Genomic DNA, 21,717 nt, shown 5'->3' with positions numbered 1-21,717 from the left:
ATTCTGGTGTGGTATCAGAATGTGCAAAACAGTACAAGACACCTACACCTAACAAATACTTTTAGGTCTAGTGAGAAGCATGAATTCATTTCAGATGTCTCTTGCTTTAACACTTTGTATTTTCCTTGCCTTCACTCCTCCCTAGCAGCTTTGCTTAATAATATCTCGATTTCTCCTAATTCCTATAAAAATGTGAGCATTAGGTTTAGGTTTATTTCTCATATATAAGTTAACACAGGGTCAACATACAATGAAATATGTATGACGAGAAAAACATTATTCCTGAGTCAACCAACCACTAGCTAGAGCTCCCACTACTATCTGTACAGGTATGACCCTACCATGACACACTACGTGCACTTGCAATTTTACTGCACTTTGGTCACATGTTTATTTCTGGGATATTAGAGGCTGGACCATCTCCTTGAGGCTGCAAATGTTCACCAAGTGAAGTACAGGTTCTTCATAGTTTAAAGCCATGCTGTTAAGCAGACTAGTTGCAATAAATAAACAGAGTGAAGTTAAGTCAGATATAATTCTTTGATTTTTACCAGTACTCTGCATTTCTTTTGAAGTAAATGTATACTACATAATTTCACAGAACAGCCATCAAGCATGTTAAAGATGGATGTAGATGACAATATAGCATAAATACAAAATTTCTGTTCGGTAACATATAAACTAAATCAAGCATAAAGTAACCGCTCCTATTATCTATGAGGTAACTGAAAGATAACCAGGAGTGCTTAATCCTGAAGTGCCTTTATGTATAACACTAAGAATCCCACCCTTCATCTGGAACACTTGTAAGCCCCTATTACAGTCCTTTAAATCAGTGTTTCTCATACTTTCCGGTGTCGTGACCTACTTTTTCTCATTTAACTGTCTTCGTGACCCACTAAAGGTTCCCTCTTGTTTAATAAAATGTGTGATTGCCAGAGTGAGTTCCCCCATGGTGAACGGTAGTCAAAGGTTGGAGGATTAAGAACAACCCACCAGCATCAGCCCCCAGCTCACATTTGGTGGTTGAGAAACAATGCTTGAACTAGTGAATTACTGCAATAAAATAATTTTGAGTCAAACTAGTCTCTGAATCCCCTAAATATTTCTAATATTATAGTCTATTTCTTTTAGGCACGGTATGCTTAAATTCTTCTAAACAATATGTTAATATGAGAATTTGTTTCAGAAAGGCAAAGGCTAGTTCTGAATAAAGAAGGACATCATAATAAAAACGTAACAGTTTAAGATCTATAATAAGGAAATGCAAATTTTCTAGCATCAATGCCTGTGAATTACTTTTAGTTCACACTGGAATACTGAATTAAAATCAGGAACAGCTGTTATATAAAAATTTTAAAGTTATAGTTATGGCTAATAATGATAGATAGCTAAAGGGAAAAAATAGCAATTAATGTCATTTAAACATAGCATAACGAGTCCAGCAATGAAAAATTAATATGTAAAGTGTTAATTTAAAATTGAAGACACCTACTTTGCAAATTTTACTGTAGTGGCATTTCTAGGCACAAATCCAGTGTGGAACTGGATTTGGAACATCTTCATTGAAGCCATCTGTTAATGAAGCCACAAATGGAAAAGTTAAGGGGAAACAGACAGATCACAGCCCAAAAGTATACAATAAAGCTTTTTTTTTTTTTTTTTTTTAAAGCCCTTCTTCTAAAATATGACCAAACTGCTAAACTGGACTGAAAAACTGAAAATCCTTCAATTTGAAGAACATAATGTTTGCTATACCTTAGCTTGCAATCTCCCTCCTAAAGTTGATCTGGCATGATAAATGATGATCAGAATGTCCCCTTGAACTGTGTTTCCCAAGGGTATCTCTGCTTTGCCATCTTCTATTTTAAACTCCCTTTAAAATATTGAAAATAAGGTTAACTTCTTGTGATGGATAATGGTCTTCATTTACAAAATCAATGTAGACTTAAGAGCAAATCAAAGGAAAACAACAACTTCAAAGCCATAACTTTGAAATAAGCACACACTGATAAACATGTATGTACCACCAGGTAAATTTAAAATAGTGGCATGCAACAAAATACCGATACCATTTTTAAATGTATTTTCAAATGTTTGCAATCATGTACAAAATAAATACGTTACAGAATATGTTTTAGCTGTTGAGACAATAATGAATGTATCACAACATTTATAACTCTCTCTTTCTAACTTTTTGTATTTGAGGCATGGAATTAGTTCAACTATTTTTATCTTTATATACTGTATAGTTTGTTGCATTCCTGGTCATGCAAGTACCTGTGGTTGGACTCTCTATCTGAAGTAGAAAAGTGTCTTTTAAGACAACTATGTGCTACATTTTATATCTTCAGATACAGTAAATGATGCTTGCAGCTCCTTGACTTACACTAATATAGTTTACTTTAAAGACCTGCAAATACCACAAACTAAAAATGCTTACATAAACTATTTCTTATTGAAAATTTCTTACTTTATATTAAAACAAAAAATTGTCCAATTGCATACCGCACAAATGTCTGAAGTTCGCATAAAAATAATATATATATATATATATTATATATATTGTCACAGGTGGTTGGAGGGATGAACCGGCTGGGACGCCTCGGAGGACCGGAAGAGGGCTTACGCCTTCCCCAGACCAAGTGGGGGCGACCGCCCTGGTACCTATGGGGACCACGGGTACAGAGCTTTGAAGCTCAATTCTGTAGGGGCCCGTGGTCACCGCCAGGGGGCGCCCCAATGCCTTTGGAGCCCTGGACCTCAGCACTTCCACCACACCCGGAAGTGCTAGGGGGAAGAGAAGAGGGGACACCTGGAGTGCTTCCGGGTGCGCAATCAGCACTTCAGTCACACTGGGGAGTGCCGGTAGAAGATTGCTGGGAAGCACCTGGAGCACATCCGGGTGATTATAAAAGGGGCTGCCTCCCTCCATTCGATGGCTCGAGTAGGGTGGAAGTGGACAGAGTTCGGGAACAGAGGAAAGAGGTAGCCTGAAGAGAAGGAAAAGGCATTGTTGTTGTCCAGGACTTTGGGGACTATTGGGGTTGTTGTGCACTTGTAAATATGTATAATAAACGTGTGTTGGGTGAGTTCTCCATGTCTGCCTGTCTGTGTCCGGGTCAACTGCCACAATATATATAATTATACTAATACACTGGCTACCATTCCAAAGTATCAATGCTTCAAGCAATCAGATTCTCTCTTCTACTCTTTCCACTGGCTACACAGCTTTTCCATCATATCATTCTTTGCCCTAAATCTTCTCCTGACTCAAGGCTTAAATGGGCAATTGGCAAGATGAGACCTAAAAAACCCTATTATAGGGCAATCTCTAGGGATATGCCTGAAATTATTTTCCTGGCAAGGAACACCTTATGAATGTTCTAAAGCTGTCCCAACACAGTCCCTATGGCAGGCCTAGGTGTCCTTAAACTCCTGACCTCATTCTCCCACTGAAAGTGCCACATGCCCTTAGTGCCCTAATCTTATATGAGAATTCTACTGCATCTAAACGTCAGTAGGAGATCTCTAGTCATTGAACCAGACCTCTCATTTTTTTCAGGCATAGTTCAAACAAGAAGGTAATGTAACCATGTAGCATTTCTCATCTAACCACATTAGAATTTGACAAAGCTTTTCCGGCACTTGTGTTGGTTGTCATTTTCAAGTATGGGTCCTGCTTGACATGTACTGTATTACATGGCACTGTTATACAATATATAGATCTGCGAAGAACTTGTTAGTGAGTGATTGATAAATACCAAAACTGGAGCAGAAAATGACATACTTTCAGATTATATACAACTTTATGTGTACAATGTTACACAATTTTGATGGTGTTAGAAGAAACGTATAAACTTCACATTTCTTTTAAAAACTATTGAATATCAATTTAATAATGCATTTCCATTGTTTTCCCAGTTAGTTTGGGTTGTGGGGAGCTATAGTCTGTGAGACAGGAAAAGTTATAAAGTAACCACCTTGAAATAATTAAAATCAGGAATTAATGGACATTTGTAAATTATTTATAGCACACAGTATAACTTTAAATAATAACATTTGGGTTGTGCTGATTTAGATATGCTAAGTAAAAATTATTAGCACAATATATTTTGTATTCCATCTCTAATAACATTAGTGAAAAGGCTTTAAATTTAAATAAAAGATGGCCTTCAAGTGACTTTTTCTCAACTAACAGTTTTGAGTAATTAGATATAAGAAATGCAAAGAAATATAGATCTACAGTAGTCTTCATAAATAAGCAATAATAGTAAGAGAGTCTACCTATTAAAGCTAAAGTCAAATGTGTATTTTTGTTATTTTTTAAATTTTGCAACTAATAAAAATAATCAGAAACAGTTATTGCTTTTGAGCTCATACCTGATACAATGGGGCATCCTGTCAGAAAACATTGCTTATAGTATTATATTTCATATGTCATATCATTGCTTACATTTCTGTTAAAAATTAATTTCAAAGATATCATTTGACTTGATTTGTCAGTTACTTTCTGTACAATTCAGGTCACGCATGAAGTATGCAATATGGAGGCATTGTGACAGGGGTCAGTATTGCTGCCTCACAGATTTTCTCAGGATAGTCTGGGTTTTCTCACACATTGTCAGAAATAAAGGTGTTAGGTTCAATGAAGACTCCCCGTTGGCTTAGAGGAAATGTGGGTGTTTGCATGAATAAGCCCTTTGGTGGACTTGCACCCTGTTTAGGGTTGTTTCCTGCTTTACGCTACTGTGATATACTAAATAACATACAGAGAAGAACACCTTATGTCTGAGGCAGTGATTAACCATGCAGCCCTGTGGTTTACAGTCTATAAACTAGCCATTAGGCCACACTCCTTGCCAGTGTAAACTGAACATTCCTGAATTGGTGATATTTTTCCTTAGATTTATTTGTGTTTAATGTTATTTACCAGCATATATGGCTTGAAAGGGAAGTGAGAGACCTATGAAGAAGACATTCATTAACAACCTGAATCAATTTTTCTAAGCAATACTTTGTTGTATAAGACAGACCAAACATAATACACATCATTACATCTTTTTAACTCAGAAATGTAAGTATTACACAGAAGGTTTTTTTTACAAATTATTACAGGATATTTCTATAAACTGTTCAGTCTATAAGAACAGCTAAATAAATATGAAGGCTGATAAAACATTACCTCATTTTGTCGTACTCTTGGGAGGTACTGACAACACGTTGGTCCCCAGCATATACTTCACAGAAAGGCCTACAGCCATTTCGCTGCTTGTTAAACAAGGGCACTGGTGTCAGTATGATTGATTTGATGAGGATAGGTTTGGTATGAGGTATTATGGGTTCTTCTGCCATCATATCACACATGTACTCTATATACCTATGATTAAAAGACAGAAAGGCAGGCAAAAACACGAACCTGTTTTACCCTTTTTGGAAGTGATAAAAATATGCACATCATATATACTCTTTTATGAAACATTAGGTTATATAAAGAGCCCTCAAAGACTTGGAGTATATATTAATCAAAGTTAAATTTACAATTTAAATTCTAAGCAAGTATGATTCGGGGCTGTGTAGTTTAACAAAACATAATTCATATAAAACAAAATATGATGTAAACAAATGCATTAAACCTATTTTAGTATTTTCAGGATTAAATTGAATACTGGAGTAATTAGATCATTTCTGTTGATAAACTTCACTTTACAAGTTACCTCAATAATTTAAATACAAGTCTAATATGAACTGTAAGCTAACTGTAAGCTGTATCCCAGAAAGTTTAAAGTAAGATATGACACCTGATGTAGTCAATGGAACTATTACTTTTACTATTATAATACACTTTAAATGGGTAAAATCACACAAAGCTCATTTTCAGCTTATAATCAGATATAAAACATTATAGCCATGTGTAGATCACTTACTGCACCCTTTTCATAGTCTGTCTCTGTGGTTAATTGGGAGAAGACTTAGTATTGAAAAAATTGGTAAATTTTAGAATGAACAAATAACCAAGACATAATTAATTTACAGCTATTGACTTAACATCAATGAAATATTTTGGGCAGATGTTCTGAATCACTATCTTGCAAGTGTAAATCATTTTAAAACCACTCATATACTGTATGTTTGTCAAGCAGAAAACGGCACTGAGTATACTCTGTTACCCATACTAAACAACAGCCCTTAACACAATGAGGAAGCGCAAAGCCTAGCCAGGATTTTGTTTTATTATACAGCTACAGTTGCTGGTTTAGAAAGTAACAGGTCTTTTAAATAAGGTCAAACCTATTTTTTCTTATATTATGTTCACTGGCAGCATAGCAATAAAGTAACATTTAATTGTTATATTTCATCTCATAAAGCTATTAATATTGAATAACTCCCTGAGCAGCAGTCTGCATTTACATACAGTACACATTACAATGTCATCTCCAACAAACACATTTTTTAATATACGGATGATACTATGCTCTTAGGCGTTTTAGAATCTGACATTTCCATTTTTAGAAATGACACCCAAAGATGTGTATACAGTATTTACTGTGTAACCTTCTGCCACATCTGGAAGACTATAGGCATTTCAAGTGCACAATATTTATTATCTATTTTAAAGCTTCACCCTTCAAAATGAAACACAAATTCCTACTGAAATATTTGCTACAACTGGCCAAAGTACAGAAAATATATAAAAAAGACTGAACAGTTCTTAATATGAAAACTTATTGCACTAAAACAGCACATTTTTTGCAAAAAACAGGTACAATTAATTTTGGTAATACATAAGTTTTGGTACTGCAAAAATGCTAGTACTCAAACTGTTATGTAACAAGACCTTAACAATCTTTGGTCTTAATAATGCATACAAAGTATCAATAGGCGGTTATTTATTTCTGCTGTGTGGTCTATTAAAATAACTTCAAATAGGAATGGTCCGAGTTGGTATAAGTGAGACACATTTCTCTTCATACTGCATACTTCAGTAATTACTGTGAAATTCACCATATTCACAAGCAATTTTGACTGCATACCATAGGTCCTTAATATGCCACATTGCACAGACACAAATAACCATTTTACTGATGCTTAAGTGTAATTAAAACTAAAAGAAGCCGTTAGAAAGGTCATATTACATAAAACTAATTGAATTTATCTGTGAACTTTTTACACTACTCTGAGTTTGCTCTCAGTGATGATCACTAAATAAACATTAACTGAACAGAATGAAAGAATATGAATAATAGATGCATTTTTGGTATATATCTATACCTATATATCTATATCTGTAAAGAATTTATCTGCGTGGCTAAAATCTTGGAACAGAATGGAGTTACTGAAAATGCTACTTTATTGATGTCTGAAATTGTATTTTTCAGTTTTAGTGCATATGACTAAATACATTTCCCCTATTGGGATAATAAGATTCATCACGACTAACTACTGTGTGGAACGTAAAAGTAATAACTTAAAATTGATACTTTCACTATGTTCATTTCTCTGCTGCCTTCATATTGGCATATGTGCCAGTAGACATAGTTCCAAGAATGGAAAGGTGTGGGAAGGAATAACAGCCATGAAAGAAGTAATGGAATTATGAGAGAAAGAGAGAGAGAGAGACAAAGGGATAGTCAAAGTGCAGAAATGATTGCAAAATTTAGATGATGAATTTGGCATATGAGAGTGAATACCACTGTTGCTCCTGTATGACACTTAATAGCTGATAATGATTACAGATTTCTAGCAGTATAAACATTATGAATTTCAACTAAACATATAAAAGTGGCTTCAAAATTTCAACCATATAATTCTGACTACAGTAATAACAATTTAAATACAAAATCAAACATTTCAATCAATATTATTAAACTCTATGTCCATCAACCCCAAGGAAACTTGGAACTGACAGAAGTTGCTTTTCAAAAAAAAAAAAAAATCAGAATTATTTACCTTTTGTGAGATGGCCAAATACCAGGGGGACACCGCTTCATACTAAACATGTAGACTGCAGCTTCAGCTGTAGTGAAGAGGCGACAAAAACAGAGGAAGGCACAGACTGCCACAGCCGAGGCTGCTCTGCCATCCTGCAGTTGAAAGGAGAAGCAATTAACAGATTACAAAAATGATTGTCACATAATATCTAAATGAAACACATTCTTAAAAACTTGTCCAACTGACATAATAAATTTGGCAAACAGTAAATAACATAAAAGATGAAAGGAAAGCTATTCTCACTAGAAGGCACCATATAATTTTAATTCTAATTGTGCTTTAGAGAAGCTCTTATATGAACCAAACCATTAAATTTCATGATACTTCCTTTTAAAGCATTTATATTTTGAATGCCTCTGCTGACTTTACTATAAAGTCTAGGTTTACATATGCTCTATGTACTGTACATTCAATGCACTGCTTCATTTTATGTATGACTGCATTATTATCGACTGCTTTGTAAAGACCTATAAAATAGTGTTCTAAATATGAGGGGCTCAAGGAAATTGTATACTTTAATTAAATGTTTAAGATATGCATAATATGAAATATTACTTTAAGAGTAAAACTGCAGTACAGTCATTTAGTTTTGCCAAATGATTATTATTTTGTTTCATTCATTCATGGTGTTAGCATTTTTCCCCAAGAAAGGCTATAGAGTTTCCTATATGGTTCCACTAAAGCGAGCCATACATGTGCTAACAATAAATGCCACATTTTCTACTAGCAAAGTCTGAGGGAAGACTCGGCATACTGACTTCACAACGTAGTTGAAGACAGCTCAGTAATATTGAGGATGATGGTAGTGGTTTATAAAATGTATTCATGTGAATAAAATAATGAAACATTGTCTGTGGGATAGATGAGCAGCTTTTAGTTTGTCATTTACTGAACACCTCCATTCAGTACTTACCAAGAAAAACTAACATTTTGATATTTTTTATGTTTTTTGTCTGTATAGTTCATTTATGCTTGGATATCCCAAAGAGATTTACAAGGTTTGCATTACACAACTGCCATGTGGACTTCACCACAGGTGGCTGAATTAACTGTCTGAGACAAAGTACACTGTCAACATACACTGCCAAAATATAATCTGCTCATCTCTGCTACTGATCACCTTGTAGTATCTGTAGAGAAAGCAAGTAAGCTTATAATCACCTTTGGTAAATAATGCAGTTAACAGCAATATTTGTCTACATATCTTTTTGTGTGTGTAAATGCAAACACAACTGTTATTACATTAATCTTCTAGCTAGTTTGCCATCTATGGGTTCATTTTCTGCTTATTGTATTAGACTTCTTTGATATCCTATGGCCTGAAATGATGACTGATACTTGAAAATGAATTTGCCCAACAACTATAGCAAATAACAGCAAATAATATCTAATCAAAACCGCATGAAATGTTAAAAGTGCTTGTCACATAGACTTTTTCTACAATCATGTTCCTCACGCAAAACAATGAATCACACGTAAAAGAGATTATGATTAAGATGGGAGGCTAAGATCTCACTAAACAGGCAAATTAGCTTACTTGCATATTTAGGTCTAGCAACTAAATCAGTTAGAAATTTGAACATAAAAATATGAACTTAAATTTGTTTTTTTTTTCCATTTTTCATAACATATTTTATATATTGAAAATTATAAACTATAAATAATTATTTTCAAAATATCTAATAAAACATTTTTGTTTGGGGTGAGACAACAATGCAATCACATATAAGGAAACAAAACTCACAAGACAGTGAACAATACAAATGTTTTTCTGATCTTGTTTGAGCCACTGGTGCATATTTTTGCAAATGCTGTACAGGTTTTGCAATGTAGGAGCTCTTCTTGATTGCCAACCACATTCAGAAACCTAAAAAAAAAGTAGGGTGTGGGGAATGGGTAGAAATGACAAAGTTGAAATTTAGTTATATAATACAACCGACAAGAAAACAATTATTTAAACCTCAAGAGATGACAAAAAGAGCAGGCAGCAAACTTCCATTCAAAAAGGATGGTAAGGGACAGTAAATTACTTGAAAATGAATCTATTAGAACAAACAAGTTATCCAAGCGACTTCAGAGTTCCATTTTCTACGCAGGTTCAATACCCAGAAGTCTAGAAATCAAACTAAATATGCTTGCATTTTCAGTGACTTTAATTATCATTAAGACTGTAAAGAGAATATTTCTAAACAACCAACTGAAACAGTTCACAGGCAATTTTAAATGTAAAATGGACTTCATTGAAGTAAGAACTTGTCTTAGGTTTTCATTTTGTCAGCTATTAAAACATTTCAACTTACCCTGTTATGAAACTTGGAGTATCTGTAAGCACGCTGAGACAGATTGTAGACAGCATATTGCCCAGCATGCCGAGAATCCAAGAACAGTCTCACATCCTCAATGTTATTTTTAATAGCAGACTCTACACCTTCTGCTGGAAAGGACATTACTAAGAAAGAAATAGCAAACTCTATTAAATATTTGCTTTGAATCTACATGTGTAACACACCCACACACATTATTTAAAGGTAGTTTATTACCTAAAAAGCTATATAATTACAGGTAGAAATTACATAATGTTTATTGATTGACAAAGCTTTTTTATATTTATATCTTGATCCAGACCATTAAGTATTAAGTTGAACATAGTACAGTAACAATATTTTTCCATACAAAATTTCAGTGTTGTTTTAACATTTGGTTTCTATCACTGATACCATTCTATGCAAATATTTACTTGTTAATATGAATCAGTAAATGGCCTTTCTGTAAAGGAAAACAGTGTATACCATCCATCCATCCATTTTCCAACTTGCTGAATCCAAACACAGGGTCACGGGAGTCTGCTGGTGCCAATCCCAGCCAACATAGGACACAAGGCAGGAACCAATCCCGGGCAGGGTGCTAACCCACCGCAGGTGTATACCATACTTCTAAAGCAATCATTACCAATTACTAAACACATTATCATAACTTACCATTTACATACAACCTTAACTTACTTATGATAACCCCAACTGATAAACAAAAGTTCATTTCACCTAGATAAATTACATTGTTCTCTGTTACATTCCTCTTAACTATTTCTTGTAATTTAAGATTATGTCTAGGGTTTCATTCTAAAAGCTAGTTTACTGAGCATGTTTCTGCTTGTCCAATCCTTAGGCGGTGTTGCCAATATAAATACTCCTTAATCACATGACATCCTATATTCTAGATTTAAGAATGGCTCATAAGTCATCCTGTCTACTGTATATGATAAATAAATAGGTTATCAAAAGTCTCAGCTTTGTGTAATAACTAAAAACACTAAGCAGAAAAAACAACCTTGTATTAATGGTTCAGAGACTGGTGTAGATAAGAAACAAAGACCATCTCACTATAAATTTTAAATCTTAAAATGAATGAGTAAATTAGAAGCATATTTCACATTTTAACAGTCTCCTGTAAGAAAATCTTGTGCAGCAGATAAAAAAAAAAACCAAACTTAGCTGTCCCGATACAGTATCAGCCTTAAATGCACTTCCCCTTAATTTTTAATTGTGTCTTCACATATGTGAAAAGCCATTTAGTCAAAAGAAATTGGTTGGATCTACTTTATCAATAATAATTCATTACATTTATATAGCGCTTTTCTCACTACTCAAAGCACTTCACTGAGTAGGGAGCCACTAATGCATGCTTTTGTAGGAAATGTTTGTTCACTACAGCTGATAAATGCTACAAAAAGAGAGACAGTTGTGTGTTTGGCAGAGGTAATTCTGGAGAAAATCTTGGCTTATCACAACTTTTACATATGTTTTAAAAATGAAGTGAACAGAGCTGGGCCAAAAGCCAAACCTCCACTGGTGCAGTTGAGAAAAAGATTGCATGGGGGTTTAACTTTAATGTGTCACAGGCCAACTATCCTAACAACACACTATGACTATGGTATACACTAGGTCTGTTTAATTTTCTGAAATCTTAGCAGCTTTTTCTGTTTACAAATAAAAAGAGTATGTACACTATTTTCAAAACCTGACTATTTCCTGTATCCAACTCAATAATAAAGAGAAACTACTTTATTAGTTCCAGAAATGTTGTATGCACAGATGAACAGAGAACAGGTCAGGTTTTAAACATAATTTGCAAAATATAAAAAAAAGACATTAATTTTATCATACAAACTGAAGTTCGCCATACCTGCTATTCTTGAAGTAATGTAGGACAGATCTAAATCACCTTTAGCATAACTAAAGTGGGGGGAAAAACAGGTTGGAAGAAAATTAACATGACTAATTTTTGAATTGGTCACAAATCTTTTTTCATACAACTGGTACATGGGTAACCAGACAAAATTATTGTACATCCCAATAGTGTTAGCAAGTAATGTTTATAAAGATCTCACAAGGATTGTGGTAGGTGCAAGATATTATTATTCAAGTAAATAATACTTTTATCATATTACTACTTTATTAATATAATGTTTATAATCTTGTTGATTTTGGGACATGGACTAGGGGTTCACAATACATTGCCATTATCATTGTGATCTGCCATAAACATCTTGAACACAAGACACTGAAATGTTTTACTTTTGTGTAACTTAAGTTTTAAAGACATTGGCTGTAATGCCTTTAAAATGAATGCTGAAGCATACCTCAGACAGAGAAAAAATAAACATCATATTACTCTGAAAAGCCAGTCCCAAATAAGCAAATGTGCACTACAGACAAAGAGATACCTGCACCTACTAGCCCTTCTGTGAAACCTACACACATGTGCTAATGCATGTAGGTAATGTCTCTATAAAATGCAACCAGTGCAAAAATCACTCAAGTACTGTACTTGATTTTTTTTTTCTTTTCATGCTTTGTTGTGTTGCACACCGACATGCTACTATGGAAAAGAGTACTTGACTTTCATGCTTTGTGGTAATGCACACTGAAAATTCCCAGCCCTGCAAAATCCTGTAACACAGTCAACCTTATATTTTATGCTTTATAGTAGAGATTATGACTTAAAATTTAAGACACTGTAATTTACTGATCTCAGCTTCAATGCTTATTTACACGATGTAGGCAGCTTAATGTTGCTCCACCTAGTGGTAATGTTTTGAATGCATCAGCTGCATCACTAGCATCACCTATTGGTAATGTTTTGTGTGTATTTCTCACAAGTATTTTAACAGTGGTATTTTAAACGTATCAGGAAAATTTTGTGTTTAATGGTGGACACATTAATTTATAATATGTCTAGTGGTGAACTACTGGCTGCCAAACCAGCACTGATTTCACCAATATAGGAATGATGACTTGGCTTACTGGCATCACCTAGGGGTAATTGGCTGCACAAAACCTTACCTCATTTATAACGGGCATATTATTTTAAACATTATTAGGACACATTTAAAATTGGAAAAACTGCAAGAAAAAAGTACTTGTATATACTGTAAAATTAACATTTTGAGAATAGCTGGTTAACAACGGAGTATATCTGGTCTTTAAGTATCTGAAAGCTTGTAAGTGACAAAGAGCTCCCGAAGGTTTCATAATCCACACATTTCTCCAAAATGTACATGTCCCACGGGTATGCAAAATAAATAAATGTCAAGATTAAAAAAAAAAAAAAAAGTTAAGAGATTTCATTTTAAGAAAAAATACTTAAATGTGTTACAACCATATACTGAAAATCCCAGTGTCACTGCATTAACTACTGTAAAACTCTGCAGGGTGTGACTAATAAGCAAAGCTAGAACAATTCTTTTGGGATGCCAACATTAGGCACTGTACTATACAATAAACGTTACATCTGTCCATCCATTTTCTGTAGCTGTTTGATTCTGGTTATTGTTGCAGGGAGCTCTATCCTATCTTGACAGCAAAATGCATATAACAAAGACCGATTTGTGGGACAGTAGTGCTGGGTGGTATACTGGTTCATACTAAAAAACGTTTTTTTATTTTGTTAAGATATGGATTTTTCTTATACCGCAGCACTGGTTTAAATAGCCTAAACAACATCCGGAACTTGGCGCAGCGGGAAACTGTTTAATGGGGGACCTTTTTCACTGCTGCACCACTAAACAGGCATGCAACGGAGTACATGTGTTAGTGGAGGTATTGAACAGTGAAAATGGACAGAGAACACTCTGAAACTTAAGCTGTAGCAGACGATGAAAAGTTGAACATGATGACACAGAAGAACGTTTGCCGAAAAAAGGAGCCGTGTCTGCAGATACTTTGGTTTTAAAAGGTCGGATGTGGACCATTATGTTCAAATGTGTGAATACTGTTTCTATACTACTGGATAAAACTGCAAGCCAAGTTGTACTTGTTTTTATTTTTTTTCAATACTGTGTAATGTACCTGGGTACTGTGTAATAGTGTGACAACATGTTGAATTTATTCTCGACATTTCTACTTTATTCTCACCGTTTATGTCGAGATTAAAGTCGACATGTTGACTTTATTCTCATAATTTGTCATTAAAGTAGAACATTGTAAACTAAACTTAATCTTAAAATGAATATTTAATTTACTATATTTTCTCAAACCCTGTCATAAGTTATGTAGCACATTAAATGCTCCGTGTTAAGTGTTCCCCGAGCCATGTTAATCGCTACGTGCTTCTTAAACTGACTTCCTCTTGCATTAAGAGCGAGGCGCAGGCAGCGATCACCACACAGAATTCATTAAATTTCATGATATTCCTGCTCTCTGAACATTTAGAATGCTAAGATAAATACTTGATATAATTTTCATGATGAAATGCATTAAAGCATGTATTAATCATGTGGGGGCACGGTGATGTGGAGGTTGCACTGCTGCTTCGTAGCAAGGGGGTCCCAGGTGTTCCCTGCCTTGAATTTGCATGTTTTTCTGGTGGGTTTACGCGGCGTGCTTCACTTTTTTTCAAAGTCATGTAAGATGTGGGGTTTTGTTATGCTATATTGACTCTGCTAGTGTATGTATTGCTCGTATTCACCCTGCGATATGCTGGCGCCCTGTTCAGGATTTGCTCCTGCTTGCTGGGATGGGTGCAACCCTGAATGGATGGCATAATTAAACATGTATAACGAAGATTTTTTTAAAGTTCTGAACACTCCATAGTCTGAGTTTATAACTAGTTTTAATTTCACAAAGATGTTTATCATGTGGTGATTGGTCATGTGGAGAAAGAAAAAAGGAAAGATAGGAACTGGGGGTTTGGTACGTCAGACAGATACAGCACGCATGCAATAAAGAAAGCCGCTCAGAAGAACATCAATTGAATTCTGTGTTCGTGTCTCCGACCACCAGATCACAAACCCAATATTTACACAATATTTAAGTTAAACCTGTGCAATACCCATTCATACATCCTGTTATTTGGAGCCTCATCAGAACTACCATAAAGTTCTCTACACTGAACGTACACCTGGGGACCCCTTACTGCGAGGGAGCAGCACTACCGTGCATGTTTAATACCTGCTTTAATGCATTTCTTCATGAAAATTTATCTTAGCATTCTACATTTTCAGAGAGCAGGAATATCATGAAGTCAATGTATTCTGTGCAGCAATCGCTGCCTGCGCCTCCTCTTAGTGCAGAGAAAGTCTGTTTAAGAAGCGCGTAGCGATTTAACATCTGGGTCAGAGAACACTTAACACAAAGCATTTAATGTGCTACATTAACTTATAATGGGGTTTGAGAAAATCTAGCAAATTAAACATTGATTTTAGGATGAAGTTTAGTTTATAACATTCTACTTTAATGACAAAATAAACTGAGAATAAAGTGGAAATGTCAACTTTAATCTCGACATAAACGGCGAGAATAAAGTAGAAATGTCGACTTTAATCTCGACATATAGTTTTTTTTTTTTCTTTTCACCATGGCCCTAATACGCTTTCGTAGGGCTATACCACAAATAGCATTATAAATGCGAGTTGCAGTTTTATTATTTATTAATATAGCTTAGCTTGAAGCAAGGTCCATATTAATGCAGTCTGCCTTAATGATGGTTCAGTTGGTAAAGATGTCATCACCAAGTTGCACTTGTTTTATTTTATTTTAATTTGGTGAATACTGTGTAATGCACCTGGGCTTGAAGTCTTGGAAGTAATAGTGCAACTTCCAATAATAATACTATTATTTATTTTATTGTTATTATTTATTAGTTTAAAAATTATGCAGTTTAATGATGGTAAAGTTGTTTAAAAAGTCACTTTAATGTGTCAGTGGCCAGAGATTGTTAACATTAACAAAGTGTAGTTGATTTTACAAAAATATTTACTGTTTATTCCTTTTCTAAGACATGTTCAGTGCAATACAACTTTTAAAAAGCACCTCTGGATATTTTACTAAGTCTAAATGCCTCTTTGGATGGTTGAAAATATGTCGTCAAAATTTTAGTTTAAGTTGTTTGCTAACTTTGTTCAATAAAAAGGCTCTATATTTTGACTGGATCTGTCATGTAATGCGATTCCTTCTCTTCATTAGTGCCACCCTCTTGAAAACCACTTTATGGGGCCATGCAAACCTGTATTAATACTTGTGTGCACATTAAAATGTTTTTTTGTACAATGTACAGTTCTAATGACAGTGAAATAGGTTATTCTTAGCCAGTAATTGCAGTGGAAAATGTGGTTAACATCCAGTCATGCATGGGAAAAAAATACCATCTAATTCCGTGAAACCGGTATAATTTTGAAAAATACCGTGATATAGAATTTTGGTCATACCGCCCAGCACTATGGAACAGTATTCCAAAATTGCACACAAACAGCTGCATTTTTCAAATTTATGGTAAAAACAAAAAGTTAGAGCAGTATCATTTATTTGCTCTTGTCAGTCCAATGCCAAAACAGCATTTGAAAACAAAGAAGAGATGCTTTATGCTTTATTAAGTAACTTTAATGATATGTTTTGCAATGTTCTATATGCCACGCTTTTTGGAAAAAACAGGTCCAAAAATGGAGGGCCAGATAGTACAGCAAAATGCTAAAGGAGGCATTATTAATCAAAGGATTTCCAACAAAACTACATAAGTGGGATAAATCCTGGTGTATTCTGTGAATGATTTTAACATGACATTCACTGTACCTAAAAAATCAAATTCCCACTTTGTGGATCTGTTCAAACCTTTTTAAAACTTGGCAGGATCTAATCAATAACATTTTAGAATAAGCATTTATATTGGGGGAAAAGGATTCTCTTCCCTCTTTTCTACTCTTGAAATTTTACTCTGGCTGTTGGCCTTCCTCTGTTTCTCTTGGGTGGGGGTTGAATTGAATTTAGTCTTGTTAAATTTGACTTCTTTGTATGGAATGTTATGCTTTTAATAAATTCAATAAACAAAAAAAAACAGATTAGGAACTAATGCGCACACACACATCAACAAACTCATTATAGTAATAAGATCAAGCCCATTAGCTGTGGTGTGGATATACTGTATTAGTGCACACAAATTTCTTCATAAATATTTACCTGGGGCTGCTATCAGCAGTAGATATTTATCATGATTTGATGCAAAAAGAAATACAAATGAAGAAGGAAGAAACAAAAAGAAAAATGGCAAAAAATCATGACATGTTGGGAAGAAATAAATTAAATGACACTAGACATTACTTGCATCAATCAAACATTGAAAACTTTAAAAAATATGCTGGAGAAATACTGACAAAAAAAAGGTACAAAATGCATGATCATATATTTAGTACATAATGAATGGATGGTCATTGTATAGAAATTTTGTATTTCACTGCTCATAAGAGGTATTAATAGGTTAAGTGATACTTCTTGAATTCAACAACACATTTTTGTGAGCCATTTACATTTTGCTTAATGGTTGCTGGCATCTGTCTCCTTGCTAGTGGCATGTGACTGATGAAATACTTTTTTTTTTTAAAGGAAGGCATTCCAAAAGTGAGATGAATACAATGGTTTTCACCTTTCTCTTGGGATTTGCAGACCCTTGTCGGCTGACAATATAGCAGTTAAGCACTTATGCTCATTAGCCTGTCTTCTTTTTATAGATAAACACATTTAGAGTTTTAGGTCAAGGATTCTTTAAATCATAAACATTTATTTAGAATAACATTCACTCTATGGATGGCTGCTATTGACCCAAGAAATTAATAATTTTTTCTATAAATGACCAAATCCTGCTAAATATTTGATATGGCTAATACAGCAATACTTTATTTTACTCTTACTGAATTTATAAATTTATCTGTTCATAAAATCATATGCACAAAATAATGAAATTCTATAGCTTTATCAACTTTGTTGAGACCTTAATAAACTTTAGAAAAATACAATGCATTTACCAAAAACATGTATATGAGAAATAAAAATGGCTGAATATATAAAAATAAAATATATCTGTCTTCTCTTACAACCTTGTGAAGATTTACACATTTCTGCTGTACTGCAGGTCAACACACTGAACACATCTTTATTCCTGACCTAGATTAGTCTGTGCTTGTCTGTCTTAAGGTCATGAAAATGCAACCACTGATGTTTAATTTATCTCTCTAACAGCAATAGCAAGAAAAATTATGTTACATAAAAACTTACTTTGCAACTGACTGAATGACTTTTGATGACGTATCCTTGATGTTACTAAGGATCCTTTCAGTGCCTCCTTTAAGAATATCAAAGAAGCCCCCACTAACAGACTGATCATCACTGGGAAAATTTCCTGTGAATCATTACCACAAAATATTGAAAAATGAAAAAAAAAAAAAAAAAATTATATATATATATATATATATATATATATATATATATATATATATATATATATATATATATATATATCATTTCATCCTATGATGTAATGCTATTAAAACAGTTAAATTGCACATTTACAGTGCATCTGGAAAGTATTCACAGCGCATCACTTTTTCCACATTTTGTTATGTTACAGCCTTATTCCAAAATGGATTAAATTCATTTTTTTCCTCAGAATTCTACACACAACACCCCATAATGACAACATGAAAAAAGTTTACTTGAGGTTTTTGCAAATTTATTAAAAATCTTTGCAGCACCTCTCAAGCTCCACCAGGTTGGATGGGAAGCGTCGGTGCACAGCTATTTTAAGATCTTTCCAGAGATGTTCAATCGGATTCAAGTCTGGGCTCTGGCTGGGCCACTCAAGGACATTCACAGAGTTGTCCTGAAGCCACTCCTTTGATATCTTGGCTGTGTGCTTAGGGTAGTTGTCCTGCTGAAAGACGAACTGTCGCCCCAGTCTGAGGTTAAGAGCGCTCTGGAGCAGGTTTTCATCCAGGATGTCTCTGTACATTGCTGCAGTCATCTTTTCCTTTATCCTGACTAGTCTCCCAGTTCCTGCCGCTGAAAAACATCCCCACAGCATGATGCTACCACCACCATGCTTCACTGTAGGGATGGTACCAGGTTTCCTCCAAACGTGAAGCCTGGCATTCACAACAAAGAGTTCAATCTTTGTCTCATCAGACCAGAGAATTTTCTTTCTCATGGTCTGAGAGTCCTTCAGGTGCCTTTTGGCAAACTCCAGGCGGGCTGCCATGTGCCTTTTACTAAGGAGTGGTTTCCGTCTGGCCACTCTACCATACAGGCCTGATTGGTGGATTGCTGCAGAGATGGTTGTCCTTCTGGAAGGTTCTCCTCTCTCCACAGAGGACCTCTGGAGCTCTGACAGAGTGATCATCGGGTTCTTGGTCACCTCCCTGACTAAGGCCATTCTCCCCTGATCGCTCAGTTTAGATGGCCGGCCAGCTCTAGGAAGAGTCCTGGTGGTTTCAAACTTCTTCCACTTACGGATGATGGAGGCCACTGTGCTCATTGGGACCTTCAAAGCAGCAGAAATTTTTCTGTAACCTTCCCCAGATTTGTGCCTCGAGACAATCCTGTATCGAAGGTCTACAGACAATTCCTTTGACTTCATGCTTGGTTTGTGCTCTGACATGAACTGGCAACTGTGGGACCTTATATAGACAGGTGTGTGCCTTTCCAAATCATGTCCAATCAACTGAATTTACCACAGGTGGACTCCAATTAAGCTGCAGAAACATCTCAAGGATGATCAGGGGAAACAGGATGCACCTGAGCTCAATTTTGAGCTTCATGGCAAAGGCTGTGAATACTTATGTACATGTGCTTTCTCAATGTTTTTATTTTTAATAAATTTGCAAAAATCGCAAGTAAACTTATTTCACGTTGTCATTATGGTGTTGTGTGTAGAATTCTGAGGAAAAAAATGAATTTAATCCATTTTGGAATAAGGCTGTAACATAACAAAATGTGGAAAAAGTGATGCGCTGTGAATACTTTCCGGATGCACTGTAAATATTAACAACATATGGTCAAGTTCAATTTTCATACTGAAATTTCTACATGTAGTAGAATACCTAATGGGTGATAGCAAACAACATGATAAGTTTAAAACGTGAGTAATTACAGTTTACTAATATAATTTCTTAATTCTGGTAATAAACAGGTTCATGACTTAAACATGGTTTTGCTTTGCATTTACATGATTTTCATGCACACACTGCTATTATGACTATGTAAGCTTCATACAGATGTCTACAATATTCATCTATAGTACACTGCTTTTTCAAATTAATATCTGTCTATAATTTCAACTGTAAAAAAACACCAAACTAATACCTTGTAACAATATACAACATATTTGCAATTAACACGTTTCCATCAAAATGATATGCACAGATAAATATATAATTATACACATCCTGAGCTTATACAAAATCACAGAGAAACTAAAATTAAAAAAAATATGTAGTATTTCAGTACAACTACTCAATCTTTGCTGTACATACACTATAAAATTACAATACAAAGTAATGAGCACCTATAAAATGTAAAAAAATAATAAAATATTCTGGATACCATGAACAATACAGTGTACAACAAAAGCAACATTTTTTTCTTAAATTTCCCATATTCATTACATTTAATGTCAACCCTTAACCTTTAGTCCAAAATGTTGCAAATTACGCCCCAAAAATACATTTTCTTCCTGCCTTCCATAACTATCCATGGTGTAACTGTCATGGGGCCTCTTGCAAAACAGTGTATCCCATAAAGATTGCAGGTGACTACTCCAGGTTTCAGTATGTTGTACAGCTGTTTATGATTTTCATATGAATGAAAATTATTAAAATTAAATGGTAACTGAAATATGTTATTTCACTATTAGAAACACACACCATCATCCAGGTGAATTTAAAAGTGTGCTGTCTCTGTTAGCCATCATGAAAATGTAATTAAAAAATGTATTACATTTCATAATCAAATCTTAAAATTTTTTAAAAATCTAAATTATACTCTTTTTGCTTTCATATATAAAGTATATGAATTACTTTTATTTTCCACTTTGGATTAGCTCATATATTTTTCTATGAGAAATGCTTAGATTCCTTATCTGTTACTACTGTATTTCAATCTTGCTCCTGACCTTTATATACACTCAATTCAAAACATAAAAATATGAAATTATGAGCACATTTTCAAGAAGCAACTATGTATCATGTGATGCTATGTTACGAATATTAGTGGGCATTCTCAAAAATAAATTATTAATGACTGACCCAACACCTACAGAAACTACCTAAGAAATATACAAGAGAGAAATATGATTGCAATTTGTTACTTCACAATTTGATCATTTAAACTAAATAATTTTACTGTGTGAGAGAAAAAAAGTACATACTGTTAGTTTTAAATAGAGTAACTACAAATGTGCTGCCAT

General features: G+C 34.4%; 1 protein-coding gene across 2 annotated transcripts in view; it reads right to left on the bottom strand.

Annotated features, from left to right (window-relative positions):
* gak (cyclin G associated kinase) overlaps nt 1-21,717 on the bottom strand; it is a 155,030-nt gene that overhangs the window by 29,469 nt on the left and 103,844 nt on the right. For both annotated transcript variants that reach the window (XM_051928074.1, XM_051928075.1), the window contains exons 11-18: nt 18,534-18,657; nt 12,175-12,224; nt 10,293-10,441; nt 9,737-9,859; nt 7,951-8,084; nt 5,186-5,380; nt 1,759-1,876; nt 1,496-1,575 (exon numbers count right to left, since the gene is read on the bottom strand). In XM_051928074.1, coding sequence (XP_051784034.1) covers nt 1,496-1,575; nt 1,759-1,876; nt 5,186-5,380; nt 7,951-8,084; nt 9,737-9,859; nt 10,293-10,441; nt 12,175-12,224; nt 18,534-18,657 — 973 coding nt within the window. The remainder of the gene's footprint in view (nt 1-1,495; nt 1,576-1,758; nt 1,877-5,185; nt 5,381-7,950; nt 8,085-9,736; nt 9,860-10,292; nt 10,442-12,174; nt 12,225-18,533; nt 18,658-21,717) is intronic.

The sequence above is a fragment of the Erpetoichthys calabaricus genome, chromosome 5 (assembly GCF_900747795.2).
Source record: "Erpetoichthys calabaricus chromosome 5, fErpCal1.3, whole genome shotgun sequence".
NCBI classification, from domain to species: Eukaryota; Metazoa; Chordata; class Cladistia; order Polypteriformes; family Polypteridae; genus Erpetoichthys; species Erpetoichthys calabaricus.
This window is presented reverse-complemented; position numbering and strand designations above follow the sequence as displayed.